Source organism: Fusarium oxysporum, chromosome 1 (genome assembly GCF_000149955.1).
Source record: "Fusarium oxysporum f. sp. lycopersici 4287 chromosome 1, whole genome shotgun sequence".
NCBI classification, from domain to species: domain Eukaryota; kingdom Fungi; phylum Ascomycota; class Sordariomycetes; order Hypocreales; family Nectriaceae; genus Fusarium; species Fusarium oxysporum.
In genome coordinates this window covers 1,879,755-1,899,684 of record NC_030986.1, presented here as the reverse complement: position 1 = coordinate 1,899,684, position 19,930 = coordinate 1,879,755, and the positions used below count along the sequence as shown (strand labels likewise).

The window sequence follows — 19,930 nt, the reverse complement described above, 5'->3', positions numbered from 1 at the left end:
CAAGCACCCCTCACACGCAAGCTACCTGATAACCGTGGAGCCGTTGGCTACCATTAGAGGGTAAGAGACTCTAGTAGGCTCTAGTTGTTCCCCACCTTCCATCCGACGACTCCCTCAAGGGTTCCCACCTGCCTCCGTCTTTAACTCCGTAACCTTACCTTACTCACGGGAGCTCGAATCCCATCGCTCCATGCTCCGTATTGCCGTTTCTTTGGTCCAACACCAACACATTATCTTCCGGACACTATCAGTGTCGGTCTTCCCTCCTGATTTCCACTTCTGTTATCGCACTCTTAAATATCCGGATCTCTCTCCGGGAGGTGCGGACCCTTACGACCGTGTCATTCAGCCCGTCCAGCATTTCTTATCCCCGCCGTCTGATCAATCGGTTTGCGACACCAACCCTCCGATATCAACAAACACAGCCTTCCAGATAGTCCCCCATGCCGGACTCAAATGAGAAGGGAGCTGGCACCACCGGCAACAAACGCCCACGAAGCGACGACGCCGATGGGGACGAAACAGCGCCTCAGCAGGAAATACCCGATAATGCGAGCGTTCCCAAGCCAAAACGGCTGGCATGTATGATATGTCGGAAGCGTAAGCTCAAGTGCGATGGAGTGAGGCCTAGCTGCAGTACCTGCTCCCGTCTTGGTCACACTTGCGCCTACGACGAACAGCGGAGGAAGAGTGGTCCTAAGCGTGGTTACGTCAAGGCTCTGGAGGAGCGACTGAGTGAGCCTCTTCCCGACATACTATCAACTATTGGGTTTACTGACGTGCCGCGCCTTTACAGAACAAGTCGAAACGTTGCTGAAAACCCAGGAACCTCCGCAGAATATTCCAAAGAACATCAATGTTGCAATGTCCGGACCACCTCAGACAGCATCCCCTGCGAATCTTAATATCTCAAATGCGCCTATAAACCTTACTGGGGATCATAGTATGGACCAACACTGGAACTTCACCGATAAATCGCCACAGCAAGGAGCCATGGACGACTTCAATTTCAATGCCAGTCTAGATATGGGCATGAACAATGTTGGTGGTACTTTCACATGGGAAATGATTGGTTTGGGCCTCGAGGAGCCTCTGCCTCCCCAAGAAACCATTGACGAGCTTCATCAGATTTATTTCGAGAAGGTTCATCCGTCCATTCCCATGATTCACAAATACCGTTACCTTGCCGCCATGAATCTGTATGTTGTTTCCTCATACTGTGGAAAACTAAAATGTCTAACCAGTCATCACAGCGCTCCGAACCAAAGGCCACCGGTCTGTCTGCGGTATGCCATGTGGACTCTCGCATGTACCATAACAGATAAATATGCAGATCTGAAAGATCTCTTCTACCGTAGAGCGCGGAAGTATGTTGAAGCGGATTACGTCAAGGGTTATGGAGAACACATGATCTCTATTGCTCACTGCCAGACACATACTCTGCTGGCCTCTTATGAAATGAAGATGATGTATTTTCCCCGGGCCTGGATCAACACTGGCTCTGCCATCCGCCTGGCTCAAATGTATGTACTCCCTGAGTGGCGCCCCTTTTCCTTACTGACCATTGTAGGACTGGTCTCCATAGACTGGACGGAACGGGCCTCGACGTCAAGCAATGCCTTGCACCACCGAAGGATTGGACAGAACGAGAGGAACGACGTCGAACATTCTGGATGGCTTTCTGTCAAGACCGGTATGCTAGTATTGGCACGGGCTGGCCCATGACCATTGACGAACGCGACATCATGACCAATCTCCCTGCTTCAGAAGATGCCTTCATCATGAGCAAACCTGAGCAGACACAGTCGCTATCAGAATGCACTAGCCCCATGGGTGCAGGTAAGCTGTCGCCGTTTGGAGGTATCGTGCTCATGGCCTGCCTGTTTGGCAGAAATTTGGTACATCTGCACCGTCCTGATGCCGATGACCTTGACAACGACCTGAATGGTCCGTTCTGGAAACGACACCGCCAGATGGACAATATTCTCCTCAACACATCCCTTTGTCTTCCTCCCCAACTCAAGCTTCCCACTGGTTTGTCGAATCCTAACATTGTCTTCACAAATATGAGCATCCATACCTCGACCATCTGTCTGCATCAAGCCGCTATCTTCAAAGCGGAGAAGAACAACTTGCCCGCGTCGGTCAGTGCCGAAAGCAAAGTTAGATGCATCACAGCTGCCAACGAGATTGCCAGCATCATGCGCATGATTTCCCATATGGATCTCTCAACAGTAAGTGTTGCCAGCTATCATCCATTAGCGGAGATTCTAATATGCTATTAGGTAAACCCGTTCATCTCCTTCTGCCTATACGTATCGGCGCGAGTATTTGTACAGTACCTTAAGAGTCGACCGGACGACAGCCAAACGGCAGACTCACTTCGCTTCTTGCTCTCTGCAATGAACGCGTTGAAACGCAGGAATCCATTGACTGAGTCGTTCCTCGTTCAGCTCGATGTCGACCTCGAAGCACTTGCACTGAGAATCCCCAAGCTGAAGACAGCCTTCCCACGCAACAACGATGGTGTATGTTGGCCCCACGCCGTTTCTCCTCGAATAGCACTAACGTCGCAAAGCCTACCAATCCAGGAGCGCCCAGAGGTGCTAGGTGTGATAACCCGGAAGGAATGCAGGGCATAGCAGCATATCGTAATGACTGCAACTATATGCAACCCTCGACAGGTGACGGAAACCAACCGGATCTTGTTGAGCCTAATCATAGCGTACCAGATATCACGACTGCTGAAGAGAGCTTCGCTACGCAGGCTTGGATGTCGTCCGACCAACAATTACCCATTCTTACACCTAGCTCAGGGGCGACATTCGAAAAGACTGGATCTGGCAGTCGAACGATGTCTGGTTTTGGCGATGTAACAGGTGATAGCCAAGATGCTTCAGGATCACCTGATGGATTGACATCAAATCGACCTACACCAAATTCGAGCTCAGGATCTGACCAACGGAACCATCTGGCCCCTGGACAGCTGAACGGATCCGGACACAACTCTTTCAACGCGAGCCCAATGTCGCCGAATCAGACTTTGATGAACCCGAGTGTTCTCGATGGGAGCACACAAGGATTCTTTTCAGACACAGCTGGATTTACGATGCCGACCAACCTTGACCAGAGTGGAGGTTTTTCAATGCCTGATGGCTGGGGAGACATTCAAGGACAATCAGGGATACCACAAGTTGGCGAGGGCGTCTTACGGGCCTTGATGAATATGGGACCAATGGACGCCATGGATTTGGGAACATGGGAAACAAAGGATACCTGAATTCGGTGAAGAGGGAAATATTGCAGGCGAGATTGTTGGGCAAGCAAAACATGGCATCGAGAGCCTAGCCGGGATCCAACAATTATCATAAAACGAAAGAGAAGGAGGTGAACACACCACAGATCAGAATTGGCACCAGGGGCGTTTATACGGGACAAACATATCGGCAACTTTGTACACTATGGGTTGGGAGTCTCATGGAGGACTTACCATGTATGTTTTGAGTAATTCTGAAGGATACCCGGGTTCTAATGACAATGAAACACCACTATTACGACCATAATAGGTGCAGGGAAGGAGAAGAGCTGCGTTATTGGATACCGGCGTGCCGATGTTGTCCATGCTCTCAAGGCGATCCTGCTGGGCATAGTATTAATCAATTCAAGAGCCACGCCCGGTTAGCTCAATCGGTAGAGCGTGAGACTCTTACGAGTACGCGATCTCAAGGTTGCGGGTTCGACCCCCGCATCGGGCTGTTCCTATAATACGATTGCGAGCGATTTGCGAGGCTTTCATTTTTTGTCGGGGGTTTCAAAGGTTCCATCTTTGCAGCTTTCTTTTGTCTTAAGTGGAGATATTGTAGTATGGTCCGTGCAGGATCGGTGGGGCGTTTGCCTTGTTGCTTCTTCTGGTATGCAGCTGCAGCTCAATAACACCGTGCCCCTCTTTCAAACACTGACCCAGGCAGCATCTTAAAGCAGCAACAGAAGCGTCAGAAAGTGCCACCAAGAGGAATTTATCGTGCCCACCGAGGGACGAATCTTACAGTGGGGTTCTTTTTTTTTCTCATCATCGCCGTGGCTGTACTAGGACGGAGACCCGCAGTCATGGCAGCTCCGCACACCCCGCCTCCGGGCTCCGCCTCCGGCTCCGGGCCGGGACTATCCGCAACGTTCTCAACTCCGGGTCTGCCACCGGATTATCGCGATGCGCTTGGGCTTGATCTGCATGGATATGTGGCTCCCAGTATCGAAGAGGCTTATCATATCCATGCTATGCACAATGGCGCTGCTATCACGACGCCAGCAACCCCTGGCCAATTTGGTATACTCGCGCCGATAGCAGTGTCGGTGCCTGTTATGGAAACACCAGTCGATGGAATATTCAGTGTGCAGAATAATTCTCACAGACAGGAGGTTGGAAGATCAAATGGCCACTTGAGCAGTAAGATTATTGTTGATCCCCCGGATCTGGAGATGTGGCGGAATAAGCTGTTCAACGTGGACGAGACGATAGTTCTTACACATGAAGAGTAAAGAAGCCCCCCTCAATCCGTGATGGAATTTCCAGTCCTTAACGGTCTTAGGTTCGAGACATATTTTCCTCATGTAGACAACGTCTACTCCCATCGCTCGACACAGCGTTATAAGCGCAAGCCGTTCATCTCACACTACTGGGACTGTCGTATGAAAGGCCGTCCTCCAGGAACACCCAAATCTGATGACCCCAATAAGAAGAAACGAAAGCGAAATGCGCGCCAGCGCGATCTATGTGATGTCAAGATAAAAATTACAGAGCACTTCCCGGGGGCTCGAGTGGACCTTGATAACACCAGTGGTCTTGACGTAAGTCTGGCAGGACAGCGATTGTGGACAATACAGAGAGTCAATGGCAATGGAGGTAATGGAAAGGGAGACGTGTGGCTGGGCCACATAAGCATACGCTTGAAAGGAGTGACGAGATAAAGAAGAATAGTGTGCAGAGGTATTTGGCAAACCAAGGGGATGTGAAAAAGGACAAGGAGAAGGTCCAGGTAAGCCATATCCATGACTCCAATTCTGAAGAAAAGGAGTTCCTAATATGGGGAATTCTTGAAAAGGCTCCTCTGAAAGCCACAGGAGCTGCACTACTCACAGCTAGAAAACACGCGAAGGAGAATGAATTCAAGCTCTACGCGGCATGTTTCTGGTATGTCGAACTCATACTCAAATACACTCACATTTCCACGTACACTAACCGCAAAAGCCCATTCTCTCAACGTATTTGGATCGCTCTGGAGGCAAAAGGCATGCCCTACCAGTACTGCGAAACAGATGCCTTCCGTCACACAACCCAACCCCTCCTTGCTGACCCTAATGGCTGTGTGCCCACCATAGCACATAGCGACTGGTCATGTTCGAATAGTGCTGTCATATTAGAATATGTGAGTCTCGTCTCCTAGTTGCTTGTTTGTGATATTGATGAGGTCCGTAGCTTGAAGATCTCGGCCAAGGAACACCGATGCTTCCGGTAGATTCAAGATTGAAAGCCAATTGCCGTTTCTGGATTGACCATGTAAGATACATCCCACTATCACCAGAATCAGAGACGACACTGACCTTATGGAGATCAACCGTCATATCGTCCCGAACTTCTTCAAACTCCTCCAATGTCAAGACCCGGCTCATGAAGATGAAGCAGGAGTTAGTTTACAGGGCAGTATAGATACTCTTGTCGAAGCTGCAGACAAAAAGGTAGTTGATCCTGAGCTCTCGGTACATCACCTGTGACCGATACACTGACTCCAATTCATCATAGGGCCCGTATTTTCTTGGGCGAAGCATGTCTCTGGTCGATATACATCTAGCACCTTTTGCTCTTCGATTCTCTAGGACTCTGATCCCTGCGAATATACCGTCTTCCCCGCCTGGATCACGCTGGGCGCGATGGCTGGATGCTATCGAGGGAGATAGGAGCGTGCGAGCCACAACCAGCAACCACGTGCTATACAGTGAGACACTAGATGCCTTGATAAAACAACATGGGCGCCATCAAATTCAAGAGGCTACACATCGATAGTGAGCCCCTAGCAATGCCTGAAATTCCCGGTACATTGGAAAGATTGGTATGAAATATCGACCGGAGCAGTAGGATGTACCTTTTCCAGACGTATTCCGGTTGTGGTTAAGGGGTATCTATTTCATTATGAATATTTATATGGAAAGCATAGCGCCTGGCGAGGGCGCATAGACGGCAAATATGTGATAATTACAGTTCAAATTGCCATGAGGCCTCTATATAGTACCATCTGGCACAGAGGGATCGCTTCTCATGGACCCTCTCTTCCTCCTCTTGATAGCATCCCACTTCTCCTCTATCGTCACTAGCTCGCCCCCAAGTCGTGCTTTGACTCTTCCTTCACCAAGCTCCTCGAGCGTTTTGGACTCGAGGTAACTCTTACCATCGTACTCGACGCGACGTTGGGAATCAGGTAGGTATGCCCAGGAGAAGATGGCACCCACAGCAGCCACAGACCCAAATAGGAGAAAGATGAGCCCTTGCCTGTTTTCTGCTTGATATGACTGGTTTATTCCGTACACCACCAGAACAGCAACGAGACTGCCTAGCTTCCCTGCAGCAGCTGAGATTCCGTGGCACAGACAACGATAGCAGGTCGGGAAGATTTCGGCTGGTATGATAAATGTTAATGTGTTGGCGCCTGGTAATCCATGGTTAGTTCTGAACATGCGGAACAGAGAGCGTGTCAACTTACCAAAGTTGAACATGAAGTGACAGATGGCTACAAACACCACTGTGGCCGGGGCACCTTTTTGTTGATGGACGCCATAGTAGACGCATCCAGTGATGACGAAGAACCCAGCTAGAACGAGGAAGGATGCCGTGAGCCACTGACGTCGAGGGATGCGGTTGGCAAATATGACGAAGCAAGCGCTGCCTGCAATCGATGCAAGCGAGACGGTCAAGAGATATTGCTTTGTTTGCTCGATAAGCACGTCGTAGATGGTGTTGCAGGGGTGCGTTGCGTCGGTCGACCAAACTGGAAGTCCATCGGTGGCCCAATCCGGTACTGTCGAATTTCCCCCGCTAAGTGATGATGTCCAACACTCGAGGGAGTCGTCAATCTTGGTCGGCGTGGTAGTCGCCCACATCGTCGACAGAGTGCCTCTATTATCGAGGCTCATACCATAGAACGAAACGTCCAAGAAAAACCATGTTGCCGCCGTGCCCAGTAGATATGCCCAGTTCCCATCGCGGATGAAGTAGTTGTGGAGGTCCTCTCTCGAAAACTGCACCGGCATCGGCTGCTGCGAGCTACTAGCAAGATGCATACCATCTCCAAGACCATTTGTGCGATACGAAGGTGCAACATGGTTCCCATCGGGCGAGGTAGTCTGATATGTTGTCGGTGCTTGATTTTGAACGAATTGGTTCATCGGGAACGAGTTTTGTCCACCAACACCACCACTCATAGAGCGCCCGTTGACACCTCCGCTGGGGAAGGCTTCTAACCCAGCACCTTGCGGAGCACCGTAGATTCTTTGAGTATTTGCTAGAGCCATTCTCGGCTTATTCCTGACCTCAAGGCTGTAAATACCACAGTCGAACAGGAAGAAGCGGAAGATGATGGCTAGTAGTGCAGGGACGGCACCTGACCCGATCACAATGCGCCAGACGCCATCCAATGCCTTTTTGCATTCCTCTTCATGCAACCTATCGAGTCCGCAACGCATTCCTTGGAGGTTGTGACTTCGCTCGAAGCCGAGGAGGACAAACAGACCGACCAACTGGGCCAGTGCCTGGCCGATGGGCTGCATCATGAAAACGGACGAGAGCATAGTAGCGCGAGATTGTGTACTGGACCATTCCGACGTGATTACAGCGCTGAGCGGGTATTCGGCTCCGATTCCTATGGTGTTTGTTAGCATCCAAGTTTTGCCATTTATGGTTGGAAGCCAGAGGTTGCTCAGGATTCACGCACCAATGCCCATGACAAAACGCCACCAGATGAACAGGCCGAGAAAAGAAAGATCATTGTAGCCATGGCTGCTCGTGGCGACCCCAATCGTAGAAACAATAACCAGAACGAGCTCAACGCCATAGAGGCGAGTTCGACCATAGCGATCCGCAAGGTAGCCAAAGAGGATCTGACCAACGACGGATCCCAAGAGCGTAAAGAAGTTAATCAGTAGACCCGACCATTCAGGACCATTGGGCCAGTATACAAATGCGATAGAAGCGAGGATTACATTCGTTGAGAAAAGATTATAGCTATTCACGAGTTAGGACGTCGTTGTGCAGAAGTGACGAGGAGAAAGCTCACGAATCTGTTAAAAAGCCAGAGGCACAAACACCCCAGATGCGAAAGTTCCATGAGTTTAAATCAAGCTCGTAGCGTAATTGTTGACGATCCTGTTATGCCAGAACCGTTGTTAGTCCACAACATCAGGATCATCGAGATACAGGAGGGAGCCTTATGTACGTGGCACACTGATGGCCACGCTTGATGGATAGATAGGTAGGTAGGTAGGTAGGTAGGTAGGTAGGTAGGCAAACGATCAACGAGAGACGCATTGACTTACCTGTGCATCCTGCGATGGCAGAGCAGAACTGTCAGAGCCCAAAAACCCGCGGTTCTGGCGCAAAGAATATCTCGAGAGAATAGACATGATTCGCGACGGGGATGAGCAGCAGTCGCAAAAGTTCCAGTTCGGTTCGGTTCAGTTCAGAGGGGGTGGTCTGAGAAGTCCTTTCGGGCAAACTGATCCAAAAGAGCCCGATGGGCAAATTACAAGACAATTACTGGGATTGCGGACAAGCAAGGTCCAAAAAGGAAGAGGAGAGGATTGCAATTCTCATGGCCGTGCTTCCATTCAGCGGGAGTATAGCAAGAATAGAGAAACAGAATATGCCGTTGTCAAGTCAGAATCAGAGCAGGCCGCGAGCTATGAATGAATGGGTGTGGGATGCCATCGCAAAACTGTGTGGCAGGCAGTTTAAAGAAGGACTGTGTGCTGTGCCAAGCGCGCGCCGCAACGATGAATTGCTTTGAGCTGACGGACCCTTGGCTAATAAGGCACGCTTGGCTTCACTTGGCAGAGCCCTTCGAAGATTAACTTATTTACCCTTGTAGAAGCGCGACCGGAGCCTGGGTACCGACGTACGCGGATTAGAGATCGTTGGCGCTCCAAGTGTCTCAGTATTGAGCTGAACAAAACGTCTCCGAGGGACCAGCTTCGATAGGTCAGCGGTGCCAAGAAAACAATACAGCACCATGCAAGTTAATTGTCTGGAGAAGGGCGACGATCTTTTGAGCAGCAGAAACACAAATGACTTGCTTCGGCGACTGTTTAGGGGTCCCTTGTCAGCCAGACTTGGTAGCCCGTGTGGGTACAGAATTGTGCGACTTCTGAAGGGCAATAAATGCCTTGAAGGATAACCCAAGGGGGGGGGGGGGGGGCACCTCTGCCCTGAGTCTGGAACCACTGTGGCTTATAGACTTGCATTGAGTTAACCGTTTAAGACAACGGAAGAAGGCATTGGCATCTTGAAAGAGGCACGTGGTGTTGAAGCTTGGTCGGCAGGGCGTGGGGGGATTTGATGTCGCGAAGACGTGGTTTACATAATCATCTTTAATTGAAGGTGAAGTAGAAGCGATTCGATACTTACTGTTGCTCATGACAGATGCACTTCAAGGGAGACGGCGCTGTACTCTATACCTTACTTTACTTTACTTTACTTTACTTTACTTTACATACTCATGCTGTACCTTGACTAGTGCCTCGCCGAATCAATCTGGATCCAACTACGGAGTATGGAGTGCTGCAACCCAATTCCATGGTTCAGGGAATGCAGTAGATCGACGTTGCGACCCTCAGCGCAGAAGATCTAAGCCCTTATTGCACTTATCCATAGTCTTAACCGTCTTGATATGATTTATCTCAACTCAAAGAGGAAGGAAGGATATCCTTATATCATGGGGAGCAGGTCATTCTCGGAACGTGACAGGGCAAATGGTGATTCCAAGGTTATTTAACTCGATGAGCATATCGAAAACTCACATGCCAAACGTTTTTTTTACTTACACCACGAAACGACTTTCAGCCCCGACTGCAATTGAAGGATCGCTGAGCGTGCCGAAGCGTGGCTCTTCCACTCTTCACCAGACCAGTACCGAAACATGCATCTCCATTACTGTGCAAAAACTCCAAGCGATGCCATCACGCTCAGAGTAACTAAGATTCATTGGAGGCTCCAACACCAGCTGAGGTGATGGCGGATACTACCTATACAGTAGTAGTGCGCGGCTCTGCCCGGCTAGGCGTTGGTTTTCTGGGTCCGTATTCGTGATGCCGCGGATCTGTCGAGTGATGCCAACGAGACTGATAACTTTCTCAAGTCATAAACATGCGATCAATTCCAGATTCTGGTGACACCCATATCAAACAAGACTGACGGCCCAGACAATCGGAATTGCTAGCCGAAGCTTGGCCTAGCTCCAATGCAATGTCATGGACGTTAGGTTGGCTCATAGCGAGCGAAAAGCAAAAAATAGGTAACCAGGTAGAAAAAAAAAGTCGAAGAGACCCCCGGAACATTACAAGAGCCCCACGACACCCAAGCTTTCTCGGCCGTGTTAGCCCATCAGAATGTCGCATGGACCCCCGTGCGCGGTACTCCCGCTGTTAGTGGACCACCAATGGAAGACAAGCTTCTGCCCATGTGGCGTCGACCCTTGGCTGTCGGTTGCACAACGACATTGGGACGACTTCTATCGATGCGCTCCTCTTCTGTTGGCAACAACTGGCGGCTTTGCGACAGGCAGCGTGCAGCGTGCCTGTCTGTGTGTGGCTAGCCTTACCTGCCTACAGGTATCCATCCTCCTCGCCAATTTGGTGCGGGCCCAAACATATGTACTACGTATGGACAGGCCCCTCGTTGAGTCGACCATCCGTGGAAATTCACCGCGTTCGTCTACCTACTTTTTTTCTCCCCAGCACGATTTGCGATGGATGATGCTGGCCTGCAGCTGGTTTATGGGACGAACAACGAAAAACAGGCACACTTGCTTAGCTCTAAAACTTCTAGGAAATCGCCTTGAACTTTGATTTCTCTCCTGTCCTATCTTGGGCTGGTCTGGTCTGGTCTGGTCTGGTCTGCTTTGCCCTCTACATACATACTGCTGTTGCAACAGCTTCGGTGCGATATCTGTATGTACGTGAGCTCCAACTTTACCTCATCCAAGGTTGGGATACTCGGCACCTGGAGCCCATCAAGCACACCATTGTATACGTACGGATACAGTACTGGAACTCCCAAGGTCTAGTTTCCTGCTGTCGTATCGGAGGGGCAGACGAATGCACCAGCGGCTTCCGGAGCTACCCTTGCCAATCTAGTGCTTGAAGTCTATCCCGACTGAGTGTACTCGGTGCCTCCACGTTGTATCGCTGCCCTATTGTTGAGATTCTGCCTTTGCGCCGGCCCAGGCATTGGCGATATCAGGACCTCGACAGCCAAGAGCCTGCCGAGCCGCCATTCCTCTGTCAACATAGGCTTCCACACAACAGACCTGACCGTTGCCCAAGTTCAAGCCAAAGCGTGTCAACGGCTTTAGGGCTGGTCATTGGGATCTTCAAGAAGGCGCCAGCAGAGACCACTCGCACCTCCTGCGCCGTTGTGACCGTGTCGTGACATGTCCCCACCGCTCGGTCAGTCAGATCGCCCTCGACTGCTACCAGCGACAGCATGTCGTCCTCGGGCTCATCCTTTACTTCCTCGTCGCTCGGTCGCCCGCCAACATACGGACGAACATACGTCAGTCCGGTTGATTCAACCTGGACTCCCACCTCCGGCATATCAACCATTTCTGCTCCGACCACCGAGGGGTCGGGAACTGGGACCTCGGTACTCGATTTGGGACCCCCAGGTTTCCAAGCAACAATGTGCGGTTCTCCCGGCCCGCGGTTGATATAAATGACGTTTCATCTGGCTGACACTGGGATACATTTAGAATTCTTTTTCAAGATACTCCTGACGAACGAGTCGTTTACTTGGGGCCTTGGGAAGTGGTGGGTTCTGAGCAGCGCCGTGTTCTATGGCAGGGTAGCTATCAGAACGAACTGCTCGAACACTTCTGTATGTAGACCTGGCTGCTGCTTTCCACACCCAATGTCAGCTAACTCAATTCACTCTCAGTGCCCTCCGACACACCCTCCGACATATATCCTCATACCCTCCACTCGCGTCATCGCCCGTACTACGACCCTTCGGACATGGAAAGATATCTCACGTTTCAGGAACCTCACCGGATTCGATACACAACGGATGAGGGTGTTTGTATACATGACCAGTACGTCACGATCAGATATGAGTTCACGACAGTCGAGAGCTCTATTCAGTTTCAGGGAGATTTGCGCAGAAAGGACCTAGTTGATTTCTATGACGTCGACGTCGTTTGGACAAACGTCCATGGTCGCACAGATGGCTTCGGCAAGGTGAAGGGGATCGGTGCGATTCAGAGACTCAAGCTGTGGAGGGATCGATATACCACTTTCCACTCCCTCAGCGTGTGTGCGAATAAGACGGATGGCCAATACCGAGAGTATGATATTCACTCGTTCGACGGGGAGCTGCGCGGGCGGGACGACCGCGCAAAACAGCTTCGACTCAATGCGTCTGGCAGACGGCATACTTCGGGCGACGACCAACACTCACACCGACGCTTTTCACTGCCGCATCGTATGCGATCTCGAACCAGAACGAATGATTCCTCCGAGCCAAGATCATTGCAGCAGCCGACTCTCGACATACGATATCTGGCCATCCAGTTTACTGAGCGTCAAGGTTAGAAAAAAGAGGGCTCCCCTCGCAGGAGCAACGGCTGCCCTGGCCGGATCTCCAAAATCCGTCTCCCGACATGTCAGCTAACAGTCAGACCAGCATACCGACGATTTATCGAGACATGGCTTTATTGCCACAGTTCGGACCGTGAATTCAACGGCATCCCATTTCCACCAAACCATTTCGAATTACCCTCGCCGCAGATTTTGCCGGGACATTCTCCCGATTTACCGGTGTCAGGATGGCCGAGCCACATGCTCGAATCGGTGCCAGAACCCTCGGATGCGGCCGAAGCTACGCCTTGAAAGGTCAAATCCGAGTCAGATGCCATATCAGTATCCTCGACCAGTTGCACCACCGAGACGAGCCACATGCTCGTGCTGCAGTGCGTGCCCAAGTGGGGTGACAGCAGTTACAAGGTTTGACGTTGACACCTCACACCCTTTCACCTGTCAGAAATGAAAGCGCTCATCGAACGCCGCCCAAAAAAGGCGATAACCAGCAGCCGCCCGTAGGGGATTGGCCGGTATGTCAAACACAGGTTATCAGGCTGTATACCTTATGTCGCTATCCGTGGGCAGACAACGGGGAAATGCTCGGGGCGCCCCCACACCCACTCTGCAGACCCCGCGGTGCCTGGATCGTACCATGGAGCTGTGTCGTCATTGAGATGCACAACCCGTCATGAATGGAAAGTTCATAAACTCAACTCAAGCTTCCCTTCCCCCAGCATCGCTCACTGCCGCCACTGCTCCCCGTTCCTGATACACACTCAACACCAAACCATTGACCCCTTCAACGTCGCTCCATCGGTCATGAAGGTCATTCTCGCCATCAATGCCGGCTCCAGCTCGGTCAAGATCTCGGTTTATACTGCAGATAAGAACGCGGAACCTCGTCAAATCGCAGAAGCCTCAATCGGGGGATTGACTGCCCCGCCAGCAACGCTTGCTTATACGCGTCGCGGTGAGAAGGTGGTCAAGGCGAAAGAGGTTGCCGAAAGCGTCAAGAATCAAGAGGATGCTTTCGACCTTCTCCTCAAGACATTCATTGATGACAATGAACTCAAGGAGATATCTTCAAAGGAGGACATTGCCATCGCCAGCCATCGCATTGTCCATGGCGGAGACTATGATCGGTCGCAAGTCATTACCCAAGATGCTTATCACCACCTTGAAGAACTCAGCGACCTGGCACCACTTCACAATGGTGTCGCCTTGAGCATCGTCGATACTTGCATCACCGCGCTACCCAAGACCATCAACGTCGCCTGTTTCGACTCACAGTTCCACACAACTATCCCTCCACACATCTACACCTACCCCATCGACCCAAAGATCGCGAAAAGCAATCGCTTACGCAAGTACGGATTTCACGGAATCAGTTATGCATTCATCACAAGAGCCGTGGCCCAGTATCTTGAAAAAGACGTCGACAGCTTAAACATGATCGCTCTGCACCTTGGTAGCGGTGCCAGCGCCTGCGCCATCAAGGGCGGCAAGAGTTGGGATACGAGTATGGGGCTGACACCTTTGGCAGGCCTGCCTGGAGCGACTCGAAGCGGCAGTGTTGATCCTAGGTAAGGCGCTCAATCCCTCAAAAACACCCTTAGCCCGGAGTCCAGAACCCTGAATCATGCCCCACCGGATGCAGCGGAATGCTACTCTCATCAGATCATACATGAGATCCGGAACCGAGGGGTGGAATCAGGGTCTTCCTTTCTAAATTAAGGTTCTTGCATGCTGACCCTTGCCAACCTTTACAGTCTTGTCTTTCACTATGCCTCCGATGTGGGGAAACTCTCCCCTGCATCCACCAAACATCTTCACATTTCAAGGGCTGAAGAGATCCTCAATAAGGAGAGCGGCTGGAAGTCCATGACGGGCACGACCAACTTTGGCGTCGTTGCCGAGTCAGACGAGCCCACCCACCGCCTGGCCTTTGAAATCTTTGTCGATCGCATTGCCGGCTTTGTCGGCTCTTACTTCGTAACCCTCGAGGGTCGTGTCGATGCTTTGGTTTTCGCTGGCGGCATTGGAGAGCACAGCGCTAAGCTTCGATCTGCCGTTGTCGAGAGGGTTGCCTGCTTAGGCTTTGCCCTCGATGATGCTAGTAATCAGGAACCTATCAAGGATGTGGTCCAGGAACTCGGCAAACGCGATGCCAGGCAGCGGGTGCTAGTCTGTCAGACAGATGAGCAGCTGGAGATGGCCAGATTATGTGCAGAAAAGGAGGATATATGGGAGTAGGGAACCGCACATGGTACGAGAATTATGAAGTATGATGACAGTTAGTTGAGTAATGATACCGGATGATTTGATGATCAAAGCATATATACATATAAAATTAGACTTTTATTTCTCATATGTAACGTGGTTGGCATGTGCGTTTTGGAAATGTCTCAGGCTTGTCAGAACATTCCATGCGACGAAACTCAGAAGCGCGTAAAATGAATGGAGTTACCTGCCGATCATCAGGTCATTGGTTACCAAGAGCATACCATAAACAAGTGTTACAACGTGGATATACGTTTGTCCTTGGCAAAGCAGAGTCTCATGAGTATTAATCTAGATTAGCTTGGCTAGGTAGGTGGGCGATGACAAGCTCACAAGGTATTGCAATAATGAGTCAGAGTTGATGTTGAATGGAAACAGCAAGTCATCGTTAATTATGCTGGTGATGGAAAAAAGAATTTGTGGCATACACCAGTGTAAACAAAGGTATTCTATCCTTTCACATTGATTGACATTAAGTGATGCTTGGCGACAAGATGAGTGAAAATTCAAAATGGTATCAATTGTGTACAGTTCATGTGTTGAATCCAAAGCAGGGGCCCCAGTGATGGCACCTATCCAACTCCTGGGGACTACACATGAACCTGCCTCACTGCCGTCTAAATACAGCCGTAAGGGGCAGCGACTAAGTGTGTACTAATGCCGCTGTCTCGTCTTCTTCCGGCACCCATGCCCCTAGAGATGCCCGATACAGCCCTCGAATGGACCTATCCCAAGAGATCTTATAGTTGAACAAAAGTTGGAAACATGAAATCGTGAAACCCCGCCAACGCCATGCGTTTTTTGCCCTCGAGTTTGAAACTCCAAGAGAGCGCGTCCTGTCGTCATTTATCTAAACCGTGTGCCTCGTATGGGGAGAACCATCCGTGTAGCCACTCGTATACTTGCGACACCGTCCAATCCCAAACACCTTTTGAATAAATGATAAATAGAAAAAGGAAGAATAAAACAAACCCATCCAAGTGGAAAGAAAACGCCTTTGAATCGGGGTTGCTCCTCGTGTGTTCATACAACGCCGTATAGAAACAATCCATTGAACAGAATAAAAGTGCACCAATGTCTGTGTGGGTCGGGGCAGTCATGAGAGGAATGGTTTGTGCCCCCAAGGATCAAATCGACAGGTGGAGTAAGTTGTGTGAAGATAGAGATAGGACTTGTCAGAGGATTAAGATTATCAATAGAGTAATGCCTGAGAAAAAATCTTTTTTGGAAGGAGAATGCCAGGGATGAGGGATCCAGCATTATTCACTTCAGACACCGGAACCCTCCTGGCATGCTACGGCCATAGCGAGGGCATCCAGACCGCTAGGTGTCCTGCCAGCAACAGGGCGGTTGAGAATGGGCAAGTTGCGGCCGCCCAACTCCCAAGATCCACTGTTAACACTGGGTGAGGCCAGCGGGGGCGTGGGAAGGGGATAGGGATCAGCGTCGCGCCGGCTTCTGGACGAGGATGTGCGGCTCGCGGAAGGGCGCCCGGATGTAGAGTTACGACGAGCGTCAGCTAGGGATGTTCTGTGACTGCGCTGGCTAGTAGAAGAGCGACTCTTATCCTTGAAGTGGGTTTCGAGATGTTGCTTCATGTTGTCGGCGCGAGTGAACTTCTTCTGGCATCCCGCAAAAGTACATTGAACAGCCTTCTCTGCAGTGTGAATCTTTGAATGGCGCGAGGCATGACCTGAGGTGGTGAAGGTCTTTTCGCAGCCATGAGTGTCGCGGTACCTGCAGGGATACCTTTTTCCGGGGCGCTCGGGCATAGGCGAGGATCGGGGCTGGCTGACCATCTCAGCGTCGTAGGAAGCTGAACGGGTGCTATCGGCGTATTGGGCATGCTTCGCCTCCATGTTGTAGTCTTGGGGAATTGTGTACATGACCTGTTGTCGAGGATAGTAGTCGACATTGGGAGTCAGAGGAGAAAGAGGATCGTTGCTCATTTGAGAGTCATAAGAGTCGGAACGAAGAAGTTCGGGAGTATTTGGCGAAGAAGAACTGCTGCCCGGGGTGGGGTATGATTGAGTGAAGGCATAGCTGGAGTGAGAGTGGAAGCTGAGCGGTGGTCGTTGCGTTGGCTGCTGCTGTTGTTGTTGTTGTTGGGAAGCAGTTTCGTCGTTAAGGAGTGAAACCCGTCGACCAGCGGCGTTAATTGCGTGCATTGTCATTGCGGCAGTAATTGTGAGCTGCTCTTGATAATGTTGGCAGTTGCAGTAAAATCAGTAGAACACAGCTACTGATCAGATCAGACTGAGTGACTCAATGCGCCTGGGTATGGGTTGCAGCTCCGAGGGAAGCGAGGCGGAACCAAATAGCGGGATGGCTAGTCGCGGAGCCTGTCTGGACTCGAGGGGACCGAACGAAGGGATTGATAGCTCAAAATCGCCTCCGCTTTTTAGAACACGAGACTGGTGGGTTTCTCGTGGTCTGTTGCGTGCGTGTTCCTGAAAAAAGACAGGGGTCCGGTAGTGGTAGCGAAGGGAGCAAGGAGCTGATTATGGCGGTGTCAATTCTGCAGTCTTGGTAGTAAGGAAGCAGAGTAGTTGGACGTTTGGTATCAAGTTCATGTATTGCACAGAAGAAAGGAAAGATCTGGCACAAGTGCGGTGATTGTTGTTGTTTAGATAATGGAGGTTGCCGAGGAATCCAGTAGACAAGCCAGAGCCGGAGCCAAGGAGCAACGATAAAACAGACGGAAAGGGTAACTGGATACACAACACAAGAACGGATATAACAAGCAAGTATCCGTTGATGATCAGCCCAAGGTGAAAGCAACTCTGTGAGATGAGAGAGTATCGTAGTAAGTAAATAAAAGTATGAAGAGTGAAGAACACCAAACAAAGCGAGGCTGGAAACGATGGATGGCTGGAGCTTAAGTTTATAAGTAACCGGTTGGATTTGCAAGGAGGAAAACAAGGGGAGTGAGAGTACGTACATGACGAAGCGAAACAGAGCACACGCCTCTTGGTTGTGGGGGGGGGATCACGGGCAGTAAGAGCAAAGAAGGGAAAAGAAGGGATAGAATTGGGGTGGGAATCAAGCATGGGATTTTTTGCGCAACCCCATCGATCGATGAGATCGAGAAAAATGTCGAGTCTGAATTGAGAGTTACGATGAATGGACGTAACTTGGGTAGGTTGGCCTGGATGAGCCACACCCTAGAGCATGGGGTCCACCAGCATCAGGCAGTGGTGTGCCTTTAACTCCTTTTTCTCCTCTTCTCTCCCCTTCTGTTCAGAGTGTCAAGAGTGTTCAACTTGGATGGAGAAGAGGGGGGGTGTGGGGAGCATTGTGGCACTGGCCTCCAAAAACGAACCCTGGGTTGGCATAGGAAACTCTCCAAACAGGCACCTGCCCTGAGAGTCATCAGCAAGCTCCCGCTCCCCCTCACCATATGTCCCAAGGTAGACCAGCCAGGGCTCGGCGGCCAGGCTGGTGCAACCGCTGAGACGGTTTTGGCCGGAACTCACTGGAGAACAGTGGAGGTGGTGGTAGTGGTGGAAGTGGTAGCCTCCACTAGCCACCTCGGAGTGATGAAAAAATAAATGCACCTCATGGACCGGATTAAGAATATGGTGGGTTATGCCTTGATATTCCCCAGCTACGCAGCCGACTTGGCATTTCTGAGCATGTACTTAATGTATCCAGGACAGAAGGAACTGCATCGGGCATCTACAGATTCCTTTCTCTGTTCGCTTCTTCTTTGTCAAAGAAGAAACTCCATTATGGTGGTTTCTTCTATTTGCTGCGGCGCGATTTCGCGCTCTTGTTTTTGTCTCTTCCTTGGTAAGTGGGACACAGGCTGGTGTGGGGTGGCTTGCCAGGGACGAAGGGGCCTTTAATGGCCTCCAGCTGCAACCACCGAGCTCTTGCCAGGGTTGGTGAAGAATAACCGCCAAGGAACAGCAGGGTGTGAGGCGGCCAAGGGCTTGCTTTTGACCTTCTTTTAGCGCAAGCCATCTCTAGAGCCCTTTTGCTGGGAACACTATCCCCCAAATGGCTCTCGCTCAGAGAAGCAACTGTAGTCCTTCACCTCATCTCCAGCTTCCATGTAATGTCGATCATTCGCGACCATCTTCCTCAGACTAATTACAGCAAACGCATGGATGCCGAATCTTGTTGAACTTCACCTTGCTTTGCTTTCTGCTCAGTTTTGCTGCAGGCAGCGACTTCCTTGCAGGGCTTTCCACCCTCCTATCCCATTGCTACCACATAACACGCCCTGCCTTAATTGACACTGGGCTCACCGGCGCCCACTCGGTCGGATGCTGCGTCAGGAAACATTTCCTAATCACAACGCACAATCCAATACCTCTAAACTCAAAGATCCGTATCAGGGCCGTTTGTTTTTTTATTTTGCACTCGGTCGAGAAACCTTCACTCGGCCGCATTGAGCTGGCCGCGGCGCGACACGCTCATGTTACAATACGTTAGTACTGTTGACCACGGTACCATATCTGCGCACCAAGTGCGGCCCTGCTGATGAGTTGACGACTACTGCACCTACTGCACCTATCCTACGGAACGGTACTCCGGGACTTGGACCCTGATTTCCTAACTGTAATCTCGATCCCTAGGCTTGGGGCGTCACCATGACGGATAGCCGGATCAGACGAGCTAGTGAGAGAGTACCTGGGACCCCGAGACGTCGTACATCTTCTAATCGCACCATGGTGACGTCAACTCCATAACGGCATGCCATTAGCAACAGGTCCAGACTGTCAGAGGGACGCTACAACAATCGCTGAATCTCTGGCCAACTGAGCGACTCCAGCTCCAGGTAGCGGCAACCCTTGGTCATTATCAGAGC

The 19,930-nt window shown here is 50.9% G+C and overlaps 5 protein-coding genes and 1 non-coding gene across 11 annotated transcripts; 4 read left to right on the top strand and 2 right to left on the bottom strand.

The window, feature by feature from the left end:
- Positions 1-443: 443 nt before the first annotated feature.
- FOXG_00092 (uncharacterized protein) lies at positions 444-3,280 on the top strand (the record flags this gene model as incomplete). Its single annotated transcript, XM_018376178.1, has 6 exons — positions 444-735; positions 797-1,199; positions 1,254-1,523; positions 1,571-2,234; positions 2,286-2,528; positions 2,579-3,280. The coding sequence occupies 6 exons, from the start codon at positions 444-446 to the stop codon at positions 3,278-3,280; spliced, it is 2,574 nt and encodes an 857-aa protein (XP_018231707.1).
- Positions 3,281-3,672: 392 nt separating this feature from the next.
- FOXG_17804 lies at positions 3,673-3,755 on the top strand. Its single transcript has one exon. It is a non-coding gene; the product is annotated as a tRNA-Lys (tRNA).
- A 352-nt stretch (positions 3,756-4,107) lies between these two features.
- FOXG_00091 (uncharacterized protein) lies at positions 4,108-6,058 on the top strand (the record flags this gene model as incomplete). The annotated part of the gene is made up of 7 exons (XM_018376177.1): positions 4,108-4,532; positions 4,587-4,845; positions 4,938-5,188; positions 5,246-5,423; positions 5,474-5,554; positions 5,608-5,733; positions 5,798-6,058. The coding sequence occupies 7 exons, from the start codon at positions 4,108-4,110 to the stop codon at positions 6,056-6,058; spliced, it is 1,581 nt and encodes a 526-aa protein (XP_018231706.1).
- On the bottom strand, positions 5,794-9,416 carry FOXG_00090 (uncharacterized protein). Of its 5 annotated transcripts, XM_018376173.1 has the most exons (6): positions 9,163-9,206; positions 8,581-9,101; positions 8,322-8,410; positions 7,980-8,269; positions 6,753-7,907; positions 5,949-6,698 (listed from the first exon to the last, which is right to left on the bottom strand). In XM_018376173.1, exons 2-6 carry the CDS (start codon positions 8,665-8,667, stop codon positions 6,274-6,276), a joined length of 2,046 nt encoding a protein of 681 aa, XP_018231702.1. In that variant the 5' UTR covers positions 8,668-9,101; positions 9,163-9,206; the 3' UTR covers positions 5,949-6,273. The 5 variants fall into 5 exon arrangements, with proteins under 5 accessions (XP_018231701.1, XP_018231705.1, XP_018231704.1 ...); XM_018376172.1 differs by having other exon boundaries at positions 5,794-6,698; positions 8,581-9,416; XM_018376176.1 differs by having other exon boundaries at positions 5,794-6,698; positions 8,322-9,416.
- Positions 9,417-13,079: 3,663 nt separating this feature from the next.
- FOXG_00088 (uncharacterized protein) lies at positions 13,080-15,087 on the top strand (the record flags this gene model as incomplete). The annotated part of the gene is made up of 3 exons (XM_018376171.1): positions 13,080-13,223; positions 13,420-14,417; positions 14,604-15,087. The coding sequence occupies 3 exons, from the start codon at positions 13,080-13,082 to the stop codon at positions 15,085-15,087; spliced, it is 1,626 nt and encodes a 541-aa protein (XP_018231700.1).
- Positions 15,088-15,349: 262 nt separating this feature from the next.
- On the bottom strand, positions 15,350-19,419 carry FOXG_00087 (uncharacterized protein). Of its 2 annotated transcripts, none has more exons than XM_018376169.1 (2): positions 18,056-19,419; positions 15,350-17,985 (listed from the first exon to the last, which is right to left on the bottom strand). In XM_018376169.1, the coding sequence occupies exon 2, from the start codon at positions 17,286-17,288 to the stop codon at positions 16,383-16,385; it is 906 nt and encodes a 301-aa protein (XP_018231698.1). In that variant the 5' UTR covers positions 17,289-17,985; positions 18,056-19,419; the 3' UTR covers positions 15,350-16,382. The 2 variants fall into 2 exon arrangements, with proteins under 2 accessions (XP_018231698.1, XP_018231699.1); XM_018376170.1 differs by having other exon boundaries at positions 15,483-17,991; positions 18,056-18,513.
- Positions 19,420-19,930: the final 511 nt, after the last annotated feature.

Bases quoted from the DNA above. Each gene is read 5' to 3' on its own strand.
- FOXG_00090 (XM_018376172.1), bottom strand. From the start codon at position 8,667: ATGTCTATTCTCTCGAGATATTCTTTGCGCCAGAACCGCGGGTTTTTG. The intron at 8,411-8,580 runs GTAAGTCAATGC...CTGGCATAACAG, and splicing joins TGCCATCGCAGGATGCACAG to GATCGTCAACAATTACGCTA. The intron at 7,908-7,979 runs GTGCGTGAATCC...CAAACACCATAG, and splicing joins GCGTTTTGTCATGGGCATTG to GAATCGGAGCCGAATACCCG.
- FOXG_00087 (XM_018376169.1), bottom strand. From the start codon at position 17,288: ATGACAATGCACGCAATTAACGCCGCTGGTCGACGGGTTTCACTCCTT.